At 53.1% G+C, this 26,486-nt stretch overlaps 1 protein-coding gene across 1 annotated transcript in view; it reads right to left on the reverse strand.

The window, feature by feature from the left end:
* The window catches only part of dnah12 (dynein, axonemal, heavy chain 12), a 45,215-nt gene that overhangs the window by 12,662 nt on the left and 6,067 nt on the right, over positions 1-26,486 (reverse strand). Inside the window, exons 12-54 of the mRNA XM_036532651.1 lie at positions 26,373-26,486; positions 25,470-25,605; positions 25,016-25,141; positions 24,297-24,431; positions 22,906-23,099; positions 22,297-22,516; positions 21,703-21,888; positions 21,259-21,459; positions 20,076-20,270; positions 19,610-19,731; positions 19,185-19,467; positions 17,898-18,017; positions 17,467-17,623; positions 16,757-16,929; positions 16,371-16,523; positions 15,779-16,018; positions 15,276-15,521; positions 14,838-14,957; positions 13,431-13,540; positions 13,038-13,221; positions 12,596-12,736; positions 12,314-12,397; positions 11,486-11,674; positions 11,257-11,376; positions 10,924-11,112; positions 10,683-10,834; positions 9,968-10,106; positions 9,301-9,467; positions 8,543-8,798; positions 5,472-5,771; positions 4,999-5,177; positions 4,689-4,881; positions 4,197-4,358; positions 3,772-3,966; positions 3,398-3,531; positions 3,158-3,320; positions 2,612-2,692; positions 2,190-2,366; positions 1,862-1,993; positions 1,504-1,593; positions 1,004-1,144; positions 676-917; positions 349-496 (exon numbers count right to left, since the gene is read on the reverse strand). The exon at positions 26,373-26,486 is cut by the window's right edge and continues 65 nt beyond it. Coding sequence (XP_036388544.1) covers positions 349-496; positions 676-917; positions 1,004-1,144; positions 1,504-1,593; positions 1,862-1,993; positions 2,190-2,366; positions 2,612-2,692; positions 3,158-3,320; positions 3,398-3,531; positions 3,772-3,966; positions 4,197-4,358; positions 4,689-4,881; positions 4,999-5,177; positions 5,472-5,771; positions 8,543-8,798; positions 9,301-9,467; positions 9,968-10,106; positions 10,683-10,834; positions 10,924-11,112; positions 11,257-11,376; positions 11,486-11,674; positions 12,314-12,397; positions 12,596-12,736; positions 13,038-13,221; positions 13,431-13,540; positions 14,838-14,957; positions 15,276-15,521; positions 15,779-16,018; positions 16,371-16,523; positions 16,757-16,929; positions 17,467-17,623; positions 17,898-18,017; positions 19,185-19,467; positions 19,610-19,731; positions 20,076-20,270; positions 21,259-21,459; positions 21,703-21,888; positions 22,297-22,516; positions 22,906-23,099; positions 24,297-24,431; positions 25,016-25,141; positions 25,470-25,605; positions 26,373-26,486 — 7,189 coding nt within the window. The remainder of the gene's footprint in view (positions 1-348; positions 497-675; positions 918-1,003; positions 1,145-1,503; positions 1,594-1,861; positions 1,994-2,189; positions 2,367-2,611; positions 2,693-3,157; positions 3,321-3,397; positions 3,532-3,771; positions 3,967-4,196; positions 4,359-4,688; positions 4,882-4,998; positions 5,178-5,471; positions 5,772-8,542; positions 8,799-9,300; positions 9,468-9,967; positions 10,107-10,682; positions 10,835-10,923; positions 11,113-11,256; positions 11,377-11,485; positions 11,675-12,313; positions 12,398-12,595; positions 12,737-13,037; positions 13,222-13,430; positions 13,541-14,837; positions 14,958-15,275; positions 15,522-15,778; positions 16,019-16,370; positions 16,524-16,756; positions 16,930-17,466; positions 17,624-17,897; positions 18,018-19,184; positions 19,468-19,609; positions 19,732-20,075; positions 20,271-21,258; positions 21,460-21,702; positions 21,889-22,296; positions 22,517-22,905; positions 23,100-24,296; positions 24,432-25,015; positions 25,142-25,469; positions 25,606-26,372) is intronic.

Below are 26,486 nucleotides of genomic sequence, written 5' to 3' on the forward strand. Positions count from 1 at the left end.
ATTACACTACATTACTGGCATTTAGCAGGCTTTTTTAGAGAGACTTACATCAGTTACAGTTTTCCAAATGTTATCCATTTATATCCATTTATTATCCATCCATTATCCATTTATTACTGAGGCAATTGCGGGTTAAGTACCTTGCCCAAGGGTACAACAGCAGTGCCCCAGCGTGGAATCAAACCGGCAACCTTTCGGGTACGAATAATGCTCCTGAACCACTATGCTACAGATTTCCCCTATAGAGGTTCTCCATTCAGTAAGTCATACCTGAGTTTCTCCCTATAGTAGAATCTGAACAGTATGAAACAGCAGCTATAGAGAGGGCAGGGGGTGGGTTGGAGGCACCTTGCAGAGCTTGGTCCACGCCCTGGAGCAGTCCTGGCGGAAGGCGGAGGTGAACGCTCCCAGGTAGGCGATCACTCCAGCAGAGATCAGCACGTCACCCGTCAGGTTATCATAGGTGTTCTGCAGGTCGTCCGCAGCCTTGGACCACCTGCAGGGGGGAAACAAGTTCACCTATGGAGTATCCAGAGCCACCGTTACGGACAGAGACACATTCTCTTAGAGTGGGGAGAGTGTCTGTTACACACACAGACAGGCTCTGTAGGCTTAGGTGTTCTGTTAGTGTCTGAGAGATGGAAGCACAGCGGTGACACTGGGGGCGGGGTTTACCTGGTCTTTTCTCCTCCCAGGCCTCCAATCAGCTTCTCGGCCCTCTCCAGCTTATTGGCGCACAGCTCCACCTGCAGCTCCAGCTGCGCCTTCTCCTCCGTCTTCTCCTCGAAGGTGCGCTGCAGGGCAGCCAGCCGGTCCTCCACCTCCTTCAGCTCCGCCCTCTTCTCGTTCAGCAGGGCCATGGTGGTGGCCAGTGACTCCTGGGCCTCCAGCAGGTTCGCCTTCTTCGGAGCGACCACCTTCGGGGGAGACGAGCAGGGGGGCGTGACCACAGTGCAGCCCCCAGCGTTCAGGGGCTGTCTGCTACAGCAGGCCTCAGACTCACCTTGGCCACTCTGTCGTACACCTCCATGGCTGTGATCCATTTACACAGGCCCTCGGCTGCAGACGAGGCCTTGGCCACTTTGGAGGGGTCAAAGTCCGGGTTCGTCATGTACTCACTGCGGATCTTAGTCATCACCGGCACCTGCCACAAACAGGAGAAACACAGAGTGATATCAACCACAGTCAACATGATATCAACCACAATCAACATAACATCAATCACAGTCAACATGAATTCAACCACGATCAAAGAAACATCGTCCTCATTCAAAGATAGAACCAAGATATGAACCACATTCAGAGAGTTATCAGATCCATGCAGATAATCTATAGGGACAGGGAGGTGCAGACCACTTCTCTTGGACAAAGCTTGTCTCCATCAGTGTCCCCAAAGGAGGCACCAACTGATTTTTATCAGAAATGCAGTTCTTACAGTGGTGATGACAGAGTGACTCAGGCAAGTACAGTGCAGTGTGACATGGCTGGAATGTCCTGACTCACGGGGATGTTGTCCTTGTCGTACTCCTTCAAGTCCCTCAGGAAGTTCATGTCCCCCAGTAGCTTCTTGCTTGGACCCCAGTAGTCAAGAATCTGTTGGGAGGGAAGAGAATTAATAATGTTTTTACTGTATGAGAACATTCCATGGCTTCCTCAAACAGTCTGCTGAAATCAGTTAAAAGGTTAAAAAGCTCAGATGAGCTTAGTCAGATGATCTCTAAGGTGTGAGTGACATCACCAAGCCCACATTTACATCTAGAGTCAGGTGTGATGCAGACTCTTTGCTTCTATCTAGAATCCACATTGTGATGGTTCTGTGCGGTTTCTGTGAATGCGCCTGTCAGATTCTCTGCTTTCTGACCTTCTGACCGGTTCCTGCCGGATCGGCGATCTTCTCGGGTTTAATCTCCTTCATCACACAGACGGCTGCCATCACCAGCTTCACCCCTGAGGGAGGGTTCTTCATGGACTTCACTATGGTCACATCAGAGGGCTGCAAACACATAAAGACATTTTAATTCCTCAGTAAATATCATCACGTTTCATAAATTTATATTAATGCATCACTTAATCCCATGACTGTTTCTGTAGTGACAAGACAATGTGGTGATACACGGTGACCGTGACCGTGGAGTGGACCGTGGAGCGTTGGGGTACTTGAACGTTGGAGCGGCTGCGCAGCTGTGTACCTTGAGCGTGTTGAGGGCGGACAGGGCGGCCTCTAAGGCTGGGATGGCCTCGGCGAGGTCGCTCTCACACTCGTCCTTCAGAGCCTGTGCCTCGTTGGCCTTCAGCGTGGCCGCCTCCTCATCCACCCGCACCAGCTTACTCTTAGCCTCCACCTGCACCGACTCCACCTCTATCACCTGCAGGTACATCGCCACGGAAACAGACAGAGTGCGGGTGATGGGCGGGGAGCCTGCATGTGAGCCACTACTCTGAACCTCCAGAGCCAGGTCCTCTTACTGCACATATCCACATGTACACATGGATACTGCTGTTACTGTAAACGCTAATGATGCAAGCAGCACGCAGCTTGTGGTAGCAGAAACACATGGAGTGCAATGCATGCTGGGTATGAAACAGTGCAGAGGATGAAGCTGAAACTCACCTTCATCATGTTGGTGTTCTCCACCTTGGCCAGCTCCAGCTTGGGCTGCAGGTCCACCAGCTCTGTCTTCATCTCTCCCACCTGCGGACCACCGTCTGCTGCATTACTGAGCACCAGCGCAACCCGCTACCGTCTGCTGCGTTACTGAGCACCAGCGCAACCCGCCACCGTCTGCTGCATGACTGAGCACCAGCACAACCCGCTACCCTCCGCTGCATGACTGAGCACCCGCGCAGCACTGCTACCCTCCGCTGCATTACTGAGTACCAGCGCAACCCGCTACCGTCTGCTGCGTTACTGAGCACCAGCGCAACCCGCTACCGTCTGCTGCGTTACTGAGCACCCGCGCAGCACTGCTACCCTCCGCTGCGTTACTGAGCACCAGCGCAACCCGCTACCGTCTGCTGCATTACTGAGCACCAGCGCAACCCGCTACCGTCTGCTGCATTACTTAGCACCAGCGCAGCACTGCACTTAACATTACATTTACACTTCTGAGATATGAAGCATATGATTTTCTGATGACTGACTGCTGGTGGACAGTACCTGGGACTCGGCGAAGGCCAGCTTGTCCAGGCCATTGGTGTATCTCTTCTTCGCCTTCATCACCGCATCGCGCTTTTGGGTGAGGAGCTGGCGGAAAGCAGCAATGAGCTCCAGGTATGACGTGGGTGTCACGTAGTTATGGCGACCCAGTTCAGACAGGAACCTGAGAGCACACAGACGCCTTGCGTCAGTCTCTGAGCAACGAGGCCCCCTGGTGGAGCCGCAGCACACTGCACTCACTTGTGGGAGAGCTCAATGGCCGAGGTGTGGAAGGTCTTGCAGATGGGCACCACCTCCTGCCGCTCGTGGTCACTCAGCTCCAGAGTCTCCAGGAACTTGTTGGCCACTCGCTCCAGTGCCTCCTCTGGCCAGGGCTAAGAAATGCAGCCAGGGGAAAGGCAAATGCAAAGAGGGATTTAGAACAGACAATCATAAAATAATGTAGGTGAGCTGCTTCGGCTAAACAAAGAAAATATTGCAGTGTGTTTCCTTTGGTTTTAGTCACTGCTGATGGCAGGTTTTGCAGTCACAGTCAGTCAGAGGGCTGTGATCAGGTCTGAGTTAAAGGACTCTACAGAGTGCACTGGGTGCCCCGTGCTGTCCAGGTAACTGACCTGGAACCAGTCGATGGTGCAGCAGTTGATGAGGGAGGGGAATTGGCGCAGGCGGTTTCGGAAGGCGTCTCCGATGGGGCTGAAGGCCACCACGATGTGCAGGTTCTCCCTGCAGCGCGTCACGAAGAAGGCGAAGAGAGACAGCGGGCTCAACTCCACGTCTTTATTCCCCGCCTGGGCGATGGGGCGCACAGCCTGTGGGGCGGGGCCGGGGGACAGACAGACAGACAGACAGGCTGATAAACACCACTTTTATGTTTGTGCTCACGTAAAGGTTTTATTAGAAAAGCAATAGTGTATTTTTTATTACATTACACTACATTACGTCATTTAGCAGACACTCTTACCCGTAGCGACTTCCAAATAAGTGCATCACAGCGCTAAGAGCATGGAGACAGAGACAGAGAGCTGGCGGTGCCTCTTACCTCCATGATCTCCTGCTTCTCGTCCACAGCGAAGATGTTGGGCACTTCGCCTGTGTTCAGCAGGCTGTCCACATCCTCCAGGAATGCCTCCTCCTTAATCTGTGCATCAGTGAGCAGGAACACCATCTTCTCCCCCTTCATACCTGCGCTCTTTAGCAGGCGCTGCACACAGAATACAGCACAGTTAACACAGTCACAGCACAGTCACGGCACAGTAACGGCACAGTTACAACACAATTAACACAGTCACAATATAGCCATGACAGAGTCACACTACAATCACAACATTTTCACAACAGGGTCACAGCACAGTCACAATAAAGCCACGACAGTCACAGCACAGTCATGATAGTCATAGCACAGTCAGAGCACAGTCATGACACAGTCAGGACACAGTCAGAACACAGCACACAGTTCACATTTATGTATTTAAGGTGGTCCCGCTGCATTAGGGTAAAAAGGTTTCTCAGGAACTGGCAGCTGAGCAGGTACCTTGAGGTCCTCTCTCCATTCGTTCATGCCGTAGCTCTTGGAGATCTCTGGCTGGTACAGGGTCATCTTGGCCATGGAGGTGGCGAGGCGTGTGAGAGACTGCCGCCCGCTGCCGCCCACCCCCACCAGCAGGGCGTTCCCCGCGGGCTGCTTCAGCACCCGGCAGATCCGGGACAGGTGCTCCAGGACGTACCTGCAGCAGAGACACCAACACCGTCACCTGCCTCCCTGCCACACCTCTGTGCTTTACCCTGTGAATATTTCACATGGCAACCTGCCGTTGCTGTGCTTCACAGAAACACAGGCTTACCGGAAGATGACCAGGTTCATGCGGTTCTTGTTGGTCTGGTTATACTCGTCCAGACAGAACTCCACCACCTGGCCGAAGCTGTCCATGGAGGGAACCTCAGAGTACAGCCTCTCATCATCCTCCAGGTCGGGGTTCATGTAGTCGCCAAAAAGCAGGTTCCTCAAGTCCTCTTCACAGAGCTGGCCAAAGAGGGCACACCGTGATCAGCTGTTTCATACAGTACACCTGCATTGTTATTTATTATAACTATTATTGTTATACATTTGTTGGGCAGATGCTCTTATCCAAAGTGGCTTTCCGACACTGTCTTACAAGGAGTTCTGCACACCTTTCCTGCTTTCGGCTAACTAGGTTAACGTGCTAGAGCTATGCTTTGCAAAATTAGTGCAGAATTCGAATCAGTGTGTTCAGCTACTCCCTTTGAGCACAGAACAGCACAACCCAGGAACACACTCAGCAGTTTGACGGCTTACAGGCCTGTTGTCTTGTTTCAGGTATCCAAACACAGTGTCGAAGTTCTCCTTGAAGTGCTCTTTCACAATGCTGTTCATGAGCTGGTAGAGCCACTCGTGGTCTTTGTCGTCGACCAGCCGGTCGTAGAAGACACGGAAGACCTCGTGCACAAACAGGTGGATCATGGTGTGCTTGCTCTCCAGAGACTCTCTCTTCAGCAGCAGACAGCCCTGGATGACGCGGGAGAAGTCCCGCAGGTTGAAGGTGTAGTGCGACTTGGCTGGCGTGGGCAGCAGGTTCTCCATAGCTTGCTTGTACACCTGTGGCAAAACAGAAAATTACAATCTGCTGTGACTGTGAGATACTCCTATATGCTTAACACACAGTTTAATACACAAAAACATACAGTACTTATGCATATGGTTATGTATACAATGTATGCTTGCTTGAAATATTGTTTTATGTTGCAGCACTTTATGGTGACTTATGTTTAGATAATAATTTCCTCCCTGCTGCCCTTTCAAAGTACTACAGCAACTGCAGACAAAACATAAGAACATAAGAACATAAGAACATATTATGACGAGAACAGGCCATTCGGCCCAACTAAGCTCGCTATTTCTTCATTAAAGAGTATCCAAAACTGCATCAAGTCTAGACTTGAACACAGCAAGGGTCTCTGCCTCAACTACATGACCTGGCAACCTATTCCATGTATTGATAACTCTTTGTGTAAAATAATATTTCCTTACATCAGTGCGGAACTTACTCTTAACTCTTAACACCCTAAAGAATCTATTATAGTTAACCTTATTGATTCCTTTTATAAATTTAAATACCTCAATTAAATCAGCCCTAAGCCTCCTCTCGCTTAATCTAAATAGGTTAAGTAACTTGAGTCTTTCCTCATAGCATTTATATTTCATGCCAGGAACTAATTTAGTTGCCCTTCTTTGAACCTTTTCTAAAGCTTCAGTATCTTTTTTATAGTGCGGTGCCCAGAACTGCACACAGTATTCCAGGTGCGGTCTAACTAAGGCATTGTATAATTTCAATATAACCTCTTTAGATTTATACTCAATACTTTTGGCTATATATCCCAGCATCCTGTTGGCCTTTTTTACTGCTACAGCACACTGCCTAGATCCTGTTAAGCTTGGGTCAACCATTACTCCCAAGTCTTTTTCAAATTGAGCACATTCTAGTTTTTTTCCACCCATGAAGTAGTCTTGTTTAAGGTTCTTATTTCCTACATGCAAGATTTTACATTTATCTAAATTGAATGTCATCTGCCAGGTATCTGCCCACTTTTGGATGCTGTTTAGGTCTTCCTGTATTACCTTAGTTGATTCTATACTGTTGGCTAGACCCCCTAGTTTTGTGTCATCTGCAAATTTTACTATTTTACTTCTAACCTCTGCATCAAGATCATTTATGTATATAAGAAATAGCAAAGGCCCCAACACCGATCCCTGCGGGACTCCACTTCGTACAGGACCCTGCTCCGATACAATTCCACCCACAGTTACAGTCTGCTTTCTATTAGACAGCCAACTTCGAACCCACTCGGTGATGGCTCCTGTAATTCCCGCAGATGTCATTTTCAATATGAGTCTCTCGTGCGGAACTTTGTCAAATGCCTTTTGAAAGTCCAAATAGATAATATCATAAGCCTGGTTTGAGTCCAGACATGCTGTAGCTTCCTCAAAGAAGTCCAGGAGGTTTGTTAAGCACGACCTCCCTCTGCGAAAACCGTGTTGGCTATCATTTAGAACACCATTTCGTTCCAGGAATAATTGCAAATTATCCCTAATGATGGATTCCAGTATTTTGCATGCGATACAAGTTAAGCTGACAGGCCTATAATTTCCTGGTTCAGTCCGGTCTCCTTTCTTGTAGATAGGTACTACACTGCCATGTTTCCAGTCATCTGGTATTTCTCCAGTTTTAAGGGATTGCTTAAAAATAACTGTCAGAGGCTTGTAAACCACCTCTGCTAGTTCTCTGAGAACTCTTGGATATATTCCATCAGGGCCTGCTGCCTTATTTGTTTTAAGTTTTTGAAGTTTATCTAGTACTTCTGCATCATTTAAATCAATTTCCTCTATAAGTCTCTGAGAACTGACTGCACCTGAAGGCATATGCAAAAACACTTCACTAGTGAAACTCTCCACAAAGTAACTGTTTAGTGTATCAGCAATAGCTTTGTTATCATAAACCATATCCCCATCCTTATTTTTTATACCTCTTATTTCATCCTTAGCTATCCTTTTTTGACCATAATATTGAAAAAAACATTTAGAGTTGCTCTTTGCATCTAGTGCAATTTGTCTTTCATAACACCTTTTGGCTTCCCTTATTTTTTTCTTAACTTGAGCTCGCATATTACTGTATTCAATCTTATTACTATCTGAGCTCTCCAACTTATATTTTCTAAATAATTTCCTTTTTTGTTTTACGAAAGGAACGGCAAAGTCATCTGACCTCACTCACTCATTCACTCTCACTCACTCATTCACTCTCTCACTCACGCTCTCACTCACTCACTCATTCACTCTCTCACTCACTCACTCATTCACTCATTCCCTCTCTCACTCACTCATTCACTCTCTCACTCATTCACTCTCTCACTCACTCATTCACTCTCTCACTCACTCACTCATTCACTCTCTCACTCACTCATTCACTCACTCACTCACTCATTCACTCTCTTACTCATTCACTCTCTCACTCACTCACTCATTCACTCTCACTCACTCACTCACTCATTCACTCACTCACTCTCTCACTCACTCACTCACTCATTCACTCACTCACTCTCTCACTCACTCATTCACTCATTCACTCTCTCACTCTCTCACTCACTCATTCACTCACTCACTCACTCACTCACTCACTCACTCACTCACTCACTCTCTCACTAACTCATTCACTCTCTCACTCACTCCAGGCCTGCTTTTTTCTTTTGGGGAAGTTTGAATGTGGATGATGTGTGTTTCAGAAACTCTCCCTAAAGAAGCCACTGCAGGGACAGAGAATTTGTTTTAAAGCTGTGAACCCCGTGAGGATTAAGGGGCAGACTGGAACTCACGTCCATCGTTGCCACCACTATCTGGTTGCCAATGGTGAAGTACTCAGGTGGGAACTGGTTGTTGCGCAGGTAGAAGCTGACGATGTTGGAGAAGATGTGCACCATGGTGCTGTCGCTGAAGGTGTTGATGCTGCAGATGTTGAAATGTCGCAGGAAACGTGGGGTCACCGCGTTCCTCCCGCCACCAGGGGGCCCCATCGCCGAGATCAGCTGCAGGTCCACTAGCGTGATCTTAGTGGTGTCCTTCAGGTCGTACCTAGAGCAGTCACACAGACACATGGGATTGTGTTATAAATGGAATGCATTGCTGTATCAGGAACTCTACATTCCAAAACCACTAACGCTCTCAGAAATGGCCAGGGAACACACTGGTGATTAATTATCAAACTGAAAAAAATCCTGCAGACACTGCAGCCTGCAGCACATCTGAAAACACAGCCAGGGAGACTGTGCAGAGCTGGCAGTGTGGAGGTGTGTGTGGCAATGCCCCAGGTGAGCGTGGTGATGTCAGTCAGGTGTGTGTGGCAATGCCCCAGGTGAGCGTGGTGACGTCAGTCAGGTGAGCGTGGTGATGTCAGTCAGGTGTGTGTGGCAATGCCCCAGGTGAGCGTGGTGATGTCAGTCAGGTGTGTGTGGCAATGCCCCAGGTGAGCGTGGTGACGTCAGTCAGGTGTGTGTGGTGACGCTAGTCAGGTGTGTGTGGTGACGCCAGTCAGGTGAGCGCGGTGGTGGTGCAGGTGGCCGCATACGGCTCTCACCAGTTCCCGTGGTCGAAGTACTGCCTCAGCAGCTCCACGGGAGGCTGGGCTCCAAACTGCTCCAACGCCGGCATGTTCATATCATCCACAAAAATCACACACTGCTTCCCCATGGGAGGACCAAACACACCCTTCCGCCTCTTATCCAACCGAGACATGATAATATTCTACAGAACAACAGCAGAGAGGGAGAGAGACAGAGAGAGAGGGAGAGAGAGAGGGGGGGAGAGAGAGAGCGAGGGACAGGGAGAGAGAGGGAGAGAGGGAGAGAGAGAGAGAGAGAGGGAGAGGGAGAGAGAGAGAGAGAGGGGGAGAGAGAGAGCGAGGGACAGGGAGAGAGAGGGAGAGAGGGAGAGAGAGAGAGAGAGGGAGAGGGAGAGAGAGAGAGAGGGAGAGACAGAGAGAGGGAGAGGGAGAGAGGGAGAGAGAAAGGGAGAGAGAGAGAGGGGGGAGAGGGAGGGAGAATGAGAGAGAACAATATAGAACAAGAAGGACAAAAATTGAGATATCTTTATTATTTTATTATTAATTTTGTTGATTAATAATAACATAGCATTTTTGAAAAAGCAGAAAGAGGAGAGGGAGTGAGAATGATTGGTGGGAATCGTGTTGGGTTGCGGGTTGAGTGTTCCTGTGATTGCTCCAGGTGCGTGCTGTCAGGGGTTACCTGGCTCTGGTTGGCGCTGGTGCGGGCGGAGAAGTTGATGAAGAAGGGCAGGTAGCGGTCCTTGTCCAAGTTGTTCATGAGTTTCTCCTTCACGTACACAGACTTGCCTGTACCGGTCGGGCCCACAAAGAGCAGCGGCCTGCAGAAACACGACAAGGACACTCACAGAACACGAGACTGCTAACTCACAGCATCACTCACAGAATATCCACACCACTCTGCTAACTCACACACAGCATCACTCACAGAATATCCACACCACTCTGCTAACTCACACACAGCATCACTCACAGAATATCCACACCACACTGCTAACTGACACACAACACACTCTGCTAACTAACACACAGCATCACTCACAGAATATCCACACCACTCTGCTAACTCACACACAGCATCACTCACAGAACACTCTCCATACGAGACTTATAACTCACACATAACTCACCCACAGAACATCTACACGAGACTGCTAACTCACACACAGTATCACTCACAGAACAGTGCTAATTCACACAGTATCACTCACAGAACATCCACACAATCTGCTATCAAGCTGTAGGAGAAGCAAAATCAGTTTATAAATGAGTGTATGAGATGTGAATGTGTTGCATCATGCTAAGCATGTCTGCTGATGCTCTCCATGCAGACCAGCCTCGGTCAGCTCACAGAGCTGTGATCCAGCAGGGTTAGCACCAGGCGGCGGCTGGCTTACGTTCCATACTCAATGCAGAGGTCCATCAGGTAGGTGTAGCGCACTGTGTCTATAGTGGGGACGATGATGTCCTGCACTTTGGTGTTCTTGTCACCCAGGTTGATGTTCTTGATCGCATCGTTCCATGGGACCCAGCGACCTCGACCTTTGAACTGGAAGGAGGAGACAGCGTTTCACAGGGCTGGAGTGAGTGAGAGCTGTTGATTGGATGCTGCTGCAGTCACATGGCCTCACGCTTTACCTCGAAGGAGTAGTCGTACACCAGACCCTTCTCGTCAAAGTTGCACTCCCACTTTCCCACCTCTTCAGGAATCGGGTGCTCTTCCATCGTCCCCAAGAGGATTTCCCTCAGGAACTCGTCAAACCTCTCCCTGCTGTCCCTGTCACAGCTGCCACCCACCGACCACACCAGCGAGAAGGCAAACGCCCCCTGCAGGACGGGAGGAGAGGAGCAGTCACCCTCCTCACTGAAACAAAGCCATTCTCTGTGGACTGTAGGAGCTTGTAAAGCAACAGCCCAGACCTCCAAACACTCTGCATGCTGTTTAAAAATGCCCAGAGCAGACGTCTTTACCATAATCCAGCTGCGGATGTTCTTGCTTGCAGAGCTCTGCTGCAGAGGCTCGGCCAGCAGCATCTGGAAGAGGCGCGTCAGGGACACCATCACGTTGCTGTTGCTCGTGGAGACCACCTCCTGCAGGGGAGGAGACTCATCAGAAAAGAGGCGGTCCTTCAGCGAAACTCAGGCACTGTTCCAGAGCTCTGCGATGGGAATGGGGAGGGGTTGCAGGCGAGACACCCACCCGACAGCTCTTGCGCAGCATCCTGAGTGACGGGGTCAGCAGCCAATGGAAGAGCTCAGTGAGCAGGGCGGAGTTTTCGGGCGCCTGCAGCAGCTCGGGCAGGGTGCTGAGCCAGGACGTTAGGATGGGCTCCCAGCCCAGCTGAGACGGCTCCATGTAGATCATCCCACAGCGGCTGACTGTTGCAGGCTGAGGACACAACAGACAACCAATCCACCAATCAAATGCCAACCACAGAACCAATCCACCAATCAAACTGCAAGACAGAACCATTTATGAACTGTGCATGAGCTGTGTGTGAGCTGTGTTTGAGCTGTGTGAGAGCTGCGTGTGAGCTGCGTGTGAGCTGCGTGTGAGCTGCGTGTGAGCTGCGTGTGAGCTGTGTGAGAGCTGCGTGTGAGCTGCGTGTGAGCTGCGTGAGAGCTGCGTGTGAGCTGTGTGAGAGCTGTGTGAGAGCTGTGTGTGAGCTGCGTGAGAGCTGCGTGTGAGCTGTGTGTGAGCTGCGTTTGAGCTGCGTGTGAGCTGCGTGTGAGCTGTGTGAGAGCTGTGTTTGAGCTGTGTTTGAGCTGTGTGTGAGCTGCGTGAGAGCTGTGTGAGAGCTGTGTGTGAGCTGTGTGAGAGCTGTGTGTGAGCTGCGTGTGAGCTGTGTGAGAGCTGTGTGTGAGCTGTGTGTGAGCTGTGTGTGAGCTGCGTGTGAGCTGCGTGTGAGCTGTGTGAGAGCTGTGTGTGAGCTGTGTGAGAGCTGCGTGTGAGCTGTGTGAGAGCTGTGTGTGAGCTGTGTGAGAGCTGTGTGAGAGCTGCGTGAGACTGCCTGCCTGATGTACATACAGAAGCTTGGGACAGATCCATGGCTTCAAAGATGAGGCTCATCTGATTGGACATCTGGATGATCTCCCCGCTCATCAGACACAGCTGGGGGAGAAACACACTCAGGTTACCTGAGAACGCTGACTCTGCAGTGCAAAGCTTTCCGGAACCAGGATGACACAGAAAACCAACTGGCAATAGCCCACAGGGCAGTGTGTGCTGTGGCCTGCCCTCTCTGGTATCTACGTGCACTAATACTTTATCTGCGTGCGGTTTTTCAGTTCGGCCGTCGGGGCAGGGCACCTTTTTGTTGTCGTCCAGCACTGTGTTCATGCTCTCGATCCACAGTGTGTCGATGGGACCGTCGAATACCACCCACTTGCGGTCCGGCGTCTCGGAGGATGCAAACTCCCGAAACATGTTGGCCACGATGCCGTCAGTCCACTGGGAGACGCACAAGGAGAGGCGGGGGGGGTCAGTGGGAGGAGTCAGTGGAGGGTTAGAGAGGGGGTGGGGTCAGTGGGGGAGAAGTCAGTGGGGGGTTAGAGAGGGGGGCAGGGTCAGTGGGGGAGGAGTTAGTGGGGGGTTAGAGAGGGGGCTGGGTCAGTGGGAGGGTTAGAGAGGGGGAGGAGTCAGTGGGGGAGGAGTCAGTGGTGGGGGGATTGAGTGGGGTGGGGTCAGTGGGGGGTTAGAGAGGGGGCTGGTCAGTGAGGAGCAGGCTGCAGACGAACAGGTGTCCCCTCACCTCGTGGGACACTGGGTCGAACTGGCCGAAGAGCTGGCCCATGGTGATGGACTTGGGGTTAACGGTGCTGTACTGCACTCTCTCCTCCTCGTTGTACCCCCTCTCGTTCATCAGGGTCAGAGTGTCCGCCAGAACGTGCAGCACTTTGGTCTTTCCAGCAAACGGCTCTCCCACCAGCATGAACCTAACACACCAGCAGAGCAGCTGATCCGTCAGGCCTTCAAACCACAGTCACACTGCACTGTGAAGCATTCAACCTGCACTGTGAAGCATTCAGCCTGCACTGTGAAGCATTCAAACTGCACTGTGCTCTGTGATTATCAGTGATGAGATGAAGCAGAAGTTGAAATGAATAACGTATTGCAATAACATGGGCAGACTTGCAGCACCCACCCATGCCGAACGATCATCATCTCGTAGGTCTGAATCATCTTCTCCAGGAAGACCTGCACCGGCTGCACGTTGTGTCGCACACAGCACTCCTCTGCACAGGCCAGGAACAGCTGCAAACAGCCGCACAGCACCGAGCAGTGAGAGAGCAGCACCGAGCAGTGAGAGAGCAGCACCAAGAGCAGCACCGAGCAGTGAGAGAGCAGCACTGAGAGCAGCACCGAGCAGTGAGAGAGCAGCACCGAGCAGTGAGAGAGCAGCACTGAGAGCAGCACCGAGCAGTGAGAGAGCAGCACCGAGCAGTGAGAGAGCAGCACTGAGAGCAGCACCGAGCAGTGAGAGAGCAGCACCGAGCAGTGAGAGAGCAGCACCGAGCAGTGAGAGAGCAGTACTGAGAGCAGCACCGAGCAGTGAGAGAGCAGCACCGAGCAGTGAGAGAGCAGCACCAAGAGCAGCACCGAGCAGTGAGAGAGCAGCACCGAGCAGTGAGAGAGCAGCACCGAGCAGTGAGAGAGCAGTACTGAGAGCAGCACCGAGCAGTGAGAGAGCAGCACCGAGCAGTGAGAGAGCAGCACCAAGCAGTGAGAGAGCAGCACCAAGAGCAGCACCGAGCAGTGAGAGAGCAGCACCAAGCAGTGAGAGAGCAGTACTGAGAGCAGCACCGAGCAGTGAGAGAGCAGCACCGAGCAGTGAGAGAGCAGCACCTAGAGCAGCACCGAGCAGTGAGAGAGCAGCACCGAGCAGTGAGAGAGCAGCACCGAGCAGTGAGAGAGCAGTACTGAGAGCAGCACCAAGCAGTGAGAGAGCAGCACCGAGCAGTGAGAGAGCAGCACCGAGCAGTGAGAGAGCAGCACTGAGAGCAGCACCGAGCAGTGAGAGAGAGCAGCACCGAGCAGTGACGGAGAGCAGCACCGAGCAGTGAGAGAGAGCAGCACCGAGCAGTGAGAGAGAGCAGCACTGAGCAGTGAGGGAGAGCAGCACTGAGAGCAGCACCGAGCAGTGAGAGAGAGCAGCACCGAGCAGTGAGAGAGCAGCACCGAGCAGTGAGAGAGAGCAGCACTGAGAGCAGCACCGAGCAGTGAGAGAGAGCAGCACCGAGAGCAGCACCGAGCAGTGAGAGAGAGCAGCACCGAGCAGTGAGAGAGCAGCACCGAGCAGTGAGGGAGAGCAGCACCGAGCAGTGAGAGAGCAGCACTGAGAGCAGCACCGAGCAGTGAGGGAGAGCAGCACCGAGCAGTGAGGGAGAGCAGCACCGAGCAGTGAGAGAGAGCAGCACCAAGAGCAGCACCGAGCAGTGAGAGAGAGCAGCAGACAGCAGTGAGAGAGAGCAGCAGACAGCAGCAGCAGACAGCGGTGTGGGAGAGCAGCAGAGGCTGAGAGCTGGCTGAGTTAAAGAGGAGACGTCCTGACCTTATAGTCTGCCACAGGCAGGGAGATGCCAGGGAACAGGTCACTTGTGATCCCGTTGAACAGAGGAATGTCATGAGACAGGAACTTGGGCTCATTCACATCCTTGATGGAGCGAAGAAGCTGAAATTACAATGAGAAAAAAAAACTCAAAATGTCAATCACATTAACATTTATTCTGCAGCACTCTCACCCAGCCAGGTCACATGACCCACAGTGCACACAGAACATGTCCTTCAGCAGACCCACTGCACCACAGAGTGCTCCATGGACCAGCACCACAGTGAGGATCTAAATACCACTAAGTGCCAATGTGTATGTCTATCAACTGTGCCAAATCAGTCCAACAATAACCCTACGCATATAGTATACACACACAAACATACACACAAATGTCAATAAATATAATAAATTTCAGAATGGCTCTGTTTTCATTCTCACAAGAATATCCTCGTTCTCGTCGGGGAACTTGAGTTTGAGGTTCCCTGCTGCCACCAGGACAGCTTTGACGGCGCGCATGCCGTAGTCGTAGTGGAACTGAGAGGACAGCTGCTCCGAGCACAGCCTGTAGGTCATAACGATCTTCACAGACAGCGGCTTGGCATTGAGGAAGCCGTAGGAGTACAGGGAGATCTCTGCGATCAGGGCATAGTTAGGAACCATCATGGCCACTGTGCGGAACAGCACCTGGGGAGAGGGACACATGTCAATCACACAGCTGCTACGGCAACAGAGAGAGGGGACAGGAGGAGTGAAAGAGAGAAACAGAAAAAACTGAATAAAAAGAAAAAAACGATAAGGGAAGACACAAAGAACGGAAAGGAGAAAAATAATAGAGACAGAAAGAGAAGAAAGAAAAGGCAATGAAGACAAATCAAAGTGGAGAACGAAAGAAACAGTACAGATGAAAGAAGGAGTGAGGGAAAGGAGGACCGCAGCGGCACCTTCAGGTTGTCGGGGAGCTCGGAGCGGCCAGCGTAGCCGGGGTTCATGGTGATGGCGACGAAGCAGTTGGGGTTGAGGCGTAGTTCGGTGCCCTCGAAGTCGAAGTGCTCCAGCTTCATCTCGATGGCCCTCTGAATGCACAGGATCTGCTGTGCCACCACCGACAGCACCTCCAGCTCGATCCGGTTAAACTCGTCAAAGCAGGCCCAGGCCCCCGACGACGCCAACCCTTTGAAGAACTGCGACACACAGACGGACCTCGCCGTGAGGCGGACGGCTTTCCCCGAAGCCGTGCTCACAGCCTGAGCTGACGGCACTGTCTTATTCTACTCAGGTCAGTAGTTTTGCATCAGAACCAACACTAATACAAACATCATCCTGCATCCACGCAAACATATGCATGAAATACCCTTCTGCAGGGAAAAATCTGAACAAATGCCACCACAGACCCCTTTGCCCTGAGCAGGAATGTGTTATTCTGACAGCAGCGCAATGCAAAGAGGATGTGATGCAGGTTCCTGGGGTCAGTGCAATGTGTAGCAGTGGGTGTGTTTTCCTGAGCAGCGGTGCAGACTGTGGAGCTGAGCACACCTTCCCCATGGCCAGGTAGTCCAGGCCATCGGAGCAGTTGAACACCACGCACTGCACGGCCAGCGCTTTGGCCAGGTCTTTAGTGGTCTCGGTCTTCCCGGTCCCTGCCGGGCCCTCGGGGGCTCCGCCCAGACTCAGGTAGAACGCGCCGATCTGTGACGGGACGAGGGGGAAGAGTCAGTGTGACGGAAGCTTCCACTCTGCAGACACTCTGATCCAGACTCTGTTTTGCTTCTTTTTACATTAAATTAAATTACATCCATTTAGCAGACGCTCTTATCCAGAGCCACTTCCAGCACAAGAAAACAGAAGTGTATCCATTCCAAGTTGAATGAGCAACAGTGTCAGACCAGGCTAACGCAGTCAGCTGCGATCTGGGCTCTCACCAGCGTGCGGTAGCACCTGTCGGTCAGCGGGGTGATGACCAGCCTCGGGCTGTTCCCCAGGTACTCGTAGGCATACTTGACGTCGCAGTTGATGATGCGGACACGCACGTTGTCGTTGTCCCAGTAGTATCGCAGCTGAGCCAGCCACTGGAAGTCTGTCTCATGGGAGACGCCTGCGGCAGACGCACACACACACAGCACTGAGAGCTCAGAGACTCGCACACACACACACACACACACACACAGCACTGACAGGACAGAGATGCCCGCCATCTACAGATCCACCAGTGCCAAACCAGTGGGACTGAACTCCCCATCCAGTCAAATTTATGTTCATAATATGCTCTGTTATAAAGAAGTAAATGTTGCGTAATGTTAAAATAAAGAGTAAACCTACAGACAATGCTTAGCCGAACATGAAACACAACAGATGAACAAAACAATTTTTTTAAATTAATTTTATATTATGTATTGATATAATGTAATATTAACCCCCTGATTTTAAATTTACACTATTCTCCACAAAGGCTCACAGGGCAGCAGCGACCCACTTTTTTGTTAAAAAATTACAGCCAGCTGTTGGCTTTAAAATGGGATAAATATGTTTCTACATTTATCCACAGCTATATTATAACTTAATAATATACATACACTATACATGCATTATACAAGGAAATAGGACACAGGGCCAGGGTTCCGGTCTAAGATACCTTTCTCGATCATCTCCATGACGACGTCTCGGGCATGCACGTCGATGGTGACGAGGGCACCCAGGGTGGTGCGGGTCTGTTTGGGAAGCTTTCCCCTCACCAGCTCCACGATGTCATTCAGCTGCTCCTGCAGCTGCTGGTAGTACAGCTTCAGACCCTGCACAGAGAGCAGCACAGCTGAGACTCGCTGTTCCAGGATCAGTACCGTTTCCTCATGAATGAATCTGTGTGCAGAAGTTGCTTCACCGTTCATTTATCTTACATTTTTGCCATAATTGTTGTCATTTTTGCTGTGTATTTTGACATGATAAAGATAATGGCATATATTCCTCTCAGAGTGGTGTAAGATCTGACCTGTGTTGAGACTGCATGTGCACTTGACTGCATGTGACCTGCACCCAAACAGAGACCCCGGCAGAGACAGCACCCACCTCTGGTCCGCTCCCGATGGCTTCATGCACCTCCAGCGTCCAGAACATCTGAGAGGTGCACAGCACCACCTGCCCCGGCCACTCCCTCACCCACTGGCTCCGCACTCCCTCCGGGTACGCCTGCGCCCAGACAGCACAGCGTCAGCCGTGCGACACACAGCGCATCAGCTACACAACACACGTCACAGCACAGCTACACGGCACGGCTACACGGCACGGCTACACGGCACGGCTACACGGCACGGCTACACGGCACGGCTACACGGCACGGCTACACGGCACGGCTACACGGCACGGCTACACGGCACGGCTACACGGCACGGCTACACGGCACGGCTACACGGCACAGCTACACGGCACAGCTACACAATGTCAGCCATGCAACATCAGCTATGCAACATCAGCTGCACAATAAAATGCAACTTCAGCCACACATATAAAACACATCGCATCAGCGACACATGCAGAGAACCCAACACAACAGACAGAATGACAGACGTGGAGGGTGAGGGTGGTGTTAGACAGAGGGTGAGGGTGGTGTTAGACGGAGGGTGAGGGTGGTGTTAGGGTGGTGTTAGGGTGGTGTTAGGCGGAGGGTGAGGGTGGTGTTAGGGTGGTGTTAGGGTGGTGTTAGGCGGAGGGTGAGGGTGGTGTTAGGGTGGTGTTAGGCGGAGGGTGAGGGTGGTGTTAGACGGAGGGTGAGGGTGGTGTTAGACGGAGGGTGAGGGTGGTGTTAGACGGAGGGTGAGGGTGGTGTTAGACGGAGGGTGAGGGTGGTGTTAGATGAAGGGTGAGGGTGGTGTTAGGCGGAGGGTGAGGGTGGTGTTAGACGGAGGGTGAGGGTGGTGTTAGGCGGAGGGTGAGGGTGGTGTTAGGGTGGTGTTAGGCGGAGGGTGAGGGTGGTGTTAGACGGAGGGTGAGGGTGGTGTTAGATGAAGGGTGAGGGTGGTGTTAGACGGAGGGTGAGGGTGGTGTTAGATGAAGGGTGAGGGTGGTGTTAGACGGAGGGTGAGGGTGGTGTTAGGGTGGTGTTAGACGGAGGGTGAGGGTGGTGTTAGACGGAGGGTGAGGGCAGTGTTAGACGAAGGGTGAGTGTGGGGGTTAGATGGAGGGTGAGGGTGGGGGTTAGATGGAGGGTGAGGGTGGAGGTTAGATGGAGGGTGAGGGTGGTGTTAGACGGAGGGTGAGGGTGGTGTTAGACGGAGGGTGAGGGTGGGGGTTAGACGGAGGGTGAGGGTAGGGGTTAGACGGAGGGTGAGGGTTAGAGGGTGGAGGAGACAGTCTCACCAGCCGGGAGCGCGCCACCTCGTCCCGCACACTCCTCAGCATCACATCCTCCACCTGCACCAGCCACTTCTCCACCGCGCCCCGCGCCTCCGAGGTGGAGATGAGCTCCAGCAGCTGGACCCGCTCGCCCTCGCTGCTGTACATTGCCTGGATGTCCAGGTTGGGCAGGAAGTCCAGCTTGGCGATGCCCTCGAAGCATTTCTTCAGATGCGGCTGCACCCGCAGGGGGTCCTTCGTCTCCGACAGAATCTCCAGCATCTCGTCATTCGACAGAAAGAAAAACCTGCAGAGAAAGCAAAACGGCTCACATCCTAAAGAACATAAAGCTGATTTACAGCGTAGCCTGCAGTATTACGAGGATGGTCTGAGACAGCATGCTGTCTGGAACAGCAGTCATTCACAGCAGCAGTAACTGTTGTCTGTACCTGGGGAAAAACAGGCGTTTCTTCTCCAGGTAAGCATTCAGTCCCTTCATGATTTTATCCAGCAGGTTGTTGGAATCCTGCAGTTTCTCCAGCAGGCCGGGCAGCGAGGTCGCCGGCAGCACCTGTGGCCAAGTAAAGGAGTGCAGACACACCACTCATGAACAACAGCTCCCGTCAAGGACGTAAACTATAAAATTCTGTTTTTTTTGCGTGTCTTGTGTAACACTGTGTTACAAACAGTACAATAAAGTCTGTACTGTACATTTCATTTCTGAAGAGATGACATACAGTATAGAGAGAATGCAATACCCAAAGCAACAAATCTTCATAGTTCGCCTATCTTATCTAATCATGAGTGTCCAGTATGAGCCCATCCAGATGGCAAAGTGGACCTGTGCAGCGTCTGCTCTGATTGCGATGCAGCGCTGTGGTGCCGTGACGCAGTGCCGGGATGCAGAGCGCGCACCTTGGGGTCCTTGACGCAGTGCTTCATGACCTCCTTCCAGTGTGAGCAGACGGTCTGGAAGAGCCGGCCCTCCTCCGGCATCTGCTGCATGATGTCCTCCGAGGAGAAGATGGGCTCCAGGTACAGCCACTGCGCCTGCACCTTCAGCCACTCCTCAATGGTGTCCTGAATCCGCACCAAACGCTCCTCCCACACCTGCAGCAGCACGCAACACACCTGTGCTACACCTGCGGCCAGCATCACACCTGCACCACACAGCACACCTGCAGCACACAGCACACCTGCACCACACAGCACACCTGTACCCAACATCACACCTGTACCACACAGCACACCTGCAGCACACAGCACACCTGCACCACACAGCACACCTGTACCCAACATCACACCTGTACCACACAGCACACCTGTACCCAACATCACACCTGTACCACACAGCACACCTGCAGCACACAGCACACCTGTACCCAACATCACACCTGTACCACACAGCACACCTGTACCACACAGCACACCTGCAGCACACAGCACACCTATACCACACAGCACACCTGTACCCAATATCACACCTGTACCACACAGCACACCTGTACCACACAGCACACCTGCAGCACACAGCACACCTGTACCCAACATCACACCTGTACCCAATATCACACCTGTACCACACAGCACACCTGCAGCACACAGCACACCTGTACCACACAGCACACCTATACCACACAGCACACCTGTACCACACAGCACACCTATACCACACATCACACCTGTACCACACAGCACACCTGCAGCACACAGCACACCTGTACCCAACATCACACCTGTACCACACAGCACACCTGCACCACACAGCACACCTGCAGCACACAGCACACCTATACCACACAGCACACCTGTACCACACAGCACACCTGCACCACACAGCACACCTGTACCACACAGCACACCTGTACCACACAGCACACCTATACCACACAGCACACCTGTACCCAACATCACACCTGTACCACACAGCACACCTGTACCACACAGCACACCTATACCACACAGCACACCTGTACCACACATCACACCTGTACCACACAGCACACCTGTACCACACAGCACACCTGTACCACACAGCACACCTGCACCACACAGCACACTCGCAGTGCAGCAGGGGTTGTGAGGGGTGGGGCCGTACCCTGATCTGGGTCTCGAAGGGCTTGATGAAGGGGGAGCCCCGCATGGTCTGGGTCTTCACGATCTGGTCGTCCAGCATGGTCTGGATCTCGTCCACGGCCGTCAGGATGGAGATGCCCGTCTCGCGGTAGGGGTGGTGGTGGAAGGACACGCTGTCCCACATCTCCACCATGGTCTGCATGGCCTTCTCCAGAGAGAACTCCTGCAGGCCACCCGCAGCATGAAACCTACACTCTGCGTGCGAACGTTCAGCTAACGCTCACTGCAGCTCTGCACTTCCAAAAAAGTTGCTCATTATACATTTTTCAAGGTTAAGCAACATTTTCAGGAGTTGCATGTGTCAAAATGCGGGGGGAGAATCTGCACAGATACAGATGTGCTGAGGAATGGCTAATGCTATGGGCCGAATGTGCTAAGGCACCGCCGCTGTGCGGGATGGTCTCACCTTGCTGGCGCCGGCGCTGATGGCCTCAAACTGCTCCAGGTGGGGGGTGAGGTTCTGTTTCAGCACCTTGCGCAGGGTGGTGCCCGAGTCGGGCGTCATGTCGTACCCCATGATGTCCGATATCTGCTCCCAGTGCCGCGGCCGCATGCCCGGGTTACAGAGCGTGCACACTGTGGGAACGTGTTCCTGCGGAGAGAGCACGCGGTCGACCTGCGGTTAACCTTACACGGTCTCGCTTCGTTACGCTGTCCCTGAGACTGGGGCGGTCGACCTGCGGTTAACCTTACACGGTCTCGCTTCGTTACGCTGTCCCTGAGACTGGGGCGGTCGACCTGCGGTTAACCTTACACGGTCTCGCTTCGTTACACTGTTACTGAGACTGGGGCGGTCGACCTGCGGTTAACCTTACACAGTCTCGCTTCGTTACGCTGTCCCTGAGACTGGGGCGGTCGACCTGCGGTTAACCTTACACGGTCTCGCTTCGTTACACTGTTACTGAGACTGGGGCTGCTTTTAGCACCGTGAGCTTCCTTTATGAATGTGATTGGCTGTGAGTGTGGCGCGACAGCAGGGTCCCTGGCCGAGCGGCGGCACCTTGAAGTCCTTGACGTGGTCCAGGACTCTGGAGCAGATGAGGACAGACGGGCTGTCTTCCTCCTCCTCTCCCGGCCGCCGCTTGACCTCCCTCTCCTGCTCCGCCTTCTTCTGCCTCTGCTTGAAGAACTTGAGCATCTTGTAGACCTCCCTGAAGAACTCGTCCACCTCCACCTCCATGCTCTCTCCGTTCAGGTCCAGGAAGGAGCCGTCCATCCACCTACGCTTGCGGGGGGAGAACGCAAGCACAGGCTGAGGGCAGCAGCTAAGGACTGTGGGTAGCCTTGGTTAGGAGTGCAATGGAAATGAAAACATGAAACTTCTAGTTACAACATCAGTTCCCTCATCATTTCGCCTAAGCGCAGGCTTTAGTTTAGTTAGCAATCTTGCTTTGGCACACAGGAGGCAGAGAGATACCTGAGGGCCAGGCTTCGCTGCATGGCCTCAGTTAATCATTGCCACAGAATACAGTTACAGATATGAGCAACAGCCCAGTGAGAAGACATGTCATGACTCTTGTGTCACACACATTTCTCATTATATTATTATGTGTTATAATGTGTTACGAAGCTCTCTCTGTGCCCCTGAACACGCCCTGCAGAGGCTCACTTCTTCTCGGCACGCTGCCACTTCAGCACCAGGGCAAAGAGCTTCTGGTAGGGCTCGATGCGCTCCCGGATGGTCTCCACGGCAGGGTAGGAGGTCTGGTCCCACTCGTACAGCTGCTCCTCCCTGTTGATGAAGGCGATGGAGTCCTCTGCCTCCTGCAGCCGTCTCTGCAGAGCCTTCACATCGTTCACATACTGCCGGCAAACACACCGCGTCACGGCCAGAGCAAAACCAGCACAACCCACCGGCAAGAGACCGCTACATCGCACACCCACCGGCAACATCACACACCCACAGAAAACATCACACACCAAACAGCAACATCACACCCACAGGTAACATCACACACCCACCGGCAACATCACACCCACAGGTAACATCACACACCCACCGGCAACATCACACACCCACTGGCAACATCACACACCCACAGGTAACATCACACCCACAGGTAACATCACACACCAAACAGCAACATCACACCCACAGGTAACATCACACACCCACAGGAAACATCACACACCCACAGAAAACATCACACACCAAACAGCAACATCACACCCACAGGTAACATCACACACCCACCGGCAACATCACACCCACAGGTAACATCACACCCACAGGTAACATCACACACCCACAGGTAACATCACACCCACTGGTAACATCACACACCAAACGGAAACATCACACACCAACAGGCAAGGGACTAGCAACATTACACACTATCATAAACATCATGAAGCAATAAACACCATAAGTTCAGAAGAAAGAACAGCCAAGGTCACAGGGACACAGCCAAGGTCACAGAGACACAGCCGAGGTCACACAGACACAGCCAAGGTCACAGAGACACAGCCGAGGTCACACAGACACAGCCAAGGTCACAGAGACACAGCCAAGCTCACAGAAACACAGTAAAGAGAACAAAAAGACAAAGAAAAAGCTGAAAAAAGGAATAATATATTATGACGTCAGAGAAGCATGTGTAGAGTGTGTTAAAGGGTTGAGTTATCCGGAGCACAGTGTGAGGACTGTGCTAAAGAGAGTGCGTTGTGTAGAGGTCACTGTGAGGAGTGTGTTAAAGGGGTGCGTTGTGTGGAGCTCACTGTGAGGAGTGTGTTAAAGGGGTGCATTGTGTGGAGCTCACTGTGAGGAGTGTGTTAAAGGGGTGCGTTGTGTGGAGCTCACTGTGAGGAGTGTGTTAAAGGGGTGCGTTGTGTGAAGCTCACTGTGAGGAGTGTGTTAAAGGGGTGCGTTGTGTGGAGCTCACTGTGAGGAGTGTGTTAAAGGGGTGCGTTGTGTGGAGCTCACTGTGAGGAGTGTGTTAAAGGGGTGCGTTGTGTGAAGCTCACTGTGAGGAGTGTGTTGTGTGGACCGTTTGACGGTACCTGGGGCATCATCTCCAGCTCGCTGTACTCTGCAAACTCCTCCAGCCTGTTTCCCAGCTTCTCCAGCTCAGACGCCAGCCTGTCTCTGCGGCCCAGCAGCTCCTCCTCTCCCTTCAGCTTGGCTGTCTCTAGCACCTGCAGGGGGCGACAGAGCAACACTCTACTGCCCCCGACCCTACAGTAACCGCTCTACTGCCCCCGACCCTACAGTAACCGCTCTACTGCCCCCGACCCTACAGTAACCGCTCTACTGCCCCCGACCCTGCAGTAACCGCTCTACTGCCCCCGACCCTGCAGTAACCGCTCTACTGCCCCTGACCCTACAGTAACCACTCTACTGCCCCTATACCCTGCAGTAACCACTCTACTGCCCCCGACCCTACAGTAACCACTCTACTGCCCCCGACCCTACAGTAACCGCTCTACTGCCCCCGACCCTGCAGTAACCGCTCTACTGCCCCCGACCCTGCAGTAACCACCCTACTGCCCCCGACCCTACAGTAACCACTCTACTGCCCCTATACCCTACAGTAACCGCTCTACTGCCCCTGACCCCACAGTAAGCACTCTACTGCCCCTATACCCTGCAGTAACCACTCTACTGCCCCTACACCCTACAGTAACCACTCTACTGCCCCCGACCCTACAGTAACCACTCTACTGCCCCTGACCCCACAGTAAGCGCTCTACCCCCCCTCTGTGGGGGTGTGTCTCTGTACCTGGTCGCTGAGGGTGAACACCGGGTCCATGTTGCTGGGCCACAGCAGTACGGTGGCGTTGAGCTCCAGATCCTCAGTGCTGAATATGTGCAGGTCCAGCAGGATGTTCAGTCTGCGCTGGGTCTCCTAGCAGGGACAGGAACACGGTCAACAGCACTGCAGATCCCCACCCCACCCGCACAACAGCCACCTCTAGTGGTGGAACACTGCAGCAAGGACAAACGGACAGACTGTTACTGCACCGAGGCCAGATGGACAGACTGACAGACAGGCCAAGCCAACCGCAATACCCTCACAGTGAATGTAATTAATCCGTAACAGGATGGTCAGTATCTGTAGCAGATTGGAGAAATCACGCAAACACTTTGTTACATTTAATACAAATCCCCTATGAGCTCCAGTTTAGCATGTTAGGTGCTTGTGGTGCTGAGCAGGACCTGAGTGGGGGTCTCACCCTTATTTTGGCCTGGAGCTCCTGCATGCCCTCGGTCCGGGCGTGGCTGACATAAGCGGCCATCTCGGTCATCTCCAGTGTGGTCTCCGGCTCCTTCAGCACCTTCAGCTTGATGGCCTCAAATTGTTCACACGCCCTTCAGAGACAGAGGCAACAGCACACAGTGGAGTGTGTGGCTTACAGCCCGGGGGGGCAGGGGGAGGAGTTTGGAGTGGGGGTGCAGACGGGGGGTGGTGTGTGTGTGGGGGTGCAGACGGGGGTGTGTGTGTGGGGGTGCAGACGGGGGTGTGTGTGTGGGGGTACAGACGGGGGTGGTGTGTGTGGGGGTGCAGACAGGGGGTGGGGGAGTGTGTGGGGGTGCAGACGGGAGGTGGCAGTGTGGGGGTGCAGACGGGGGTGTGTGTGGGGGTGCAGACGGGGGTGTGTGTGTGGGGGTGCAGACGGGGGTGTGTGTGTGGGGGTGCAGACGGGGGTGTGTGTGGGGGTGCAGACGGGGGTGTGTGTGTGGGGGTGCAGACGGGGGTGTGTGTGTGGGGGTGCAGACGGGGGTGGGGGAGTGTGTGGGGGTGCAGACAGGGGGTGGGGGAGTGTGTGGGGGTGCAGACGGGAGGTGGCAGTGTGGGGGTGCAGACGGGGGTGTGTGTGGGGGTGCAGACGGGGGGGTGTGTGTGGGGGTGCAGACGGGGGTGTGTGTGGGGGTGCAGACGGGGGTGTGTGTGTGGGGGTGCAGACGGGGGTGTGTGTGTGGGGGTGCAGACGGGGGTGTGTGTGGGGGTGCAGACGGGGGTGTGTGTGTGGGGGTGCAGACGGGGGTGTGTGTGTGGGGGTGCAGACGGGGGTGTGTCTGTGGGGGTGCAGACGGGGGTGGCAGTGTGGGGGTGCAGGCGGCGGTGCGGTTCTTACCGCTCGTTGTCCTCGCGGTGGCGGGCCACCAGCTGCTCCAGCAGGGTGTGGGCGTAGCTCAGGGCCTTCTTGGCCAGTCCCTGCTTCAGCTCCTCACAGTCCAGCCGCACCATG

The sequence above is a fragment of the Megalops cyprinoides genome, chromosome 7 (genome assembly GCF_013368585.1).
Source record: "Megalops cyprinoides isolate fMegCyp1 chromosome 7, fMegCyp1.pri, whole genome shotgun sequence".
In the NCBI taxonomy this organism is placed as follows: Eukaryota; Metazoa; Chordata; class Actinopteri; order Elopiformes; family Megalopidae; genus Megalops; species Megalops cyprinoides.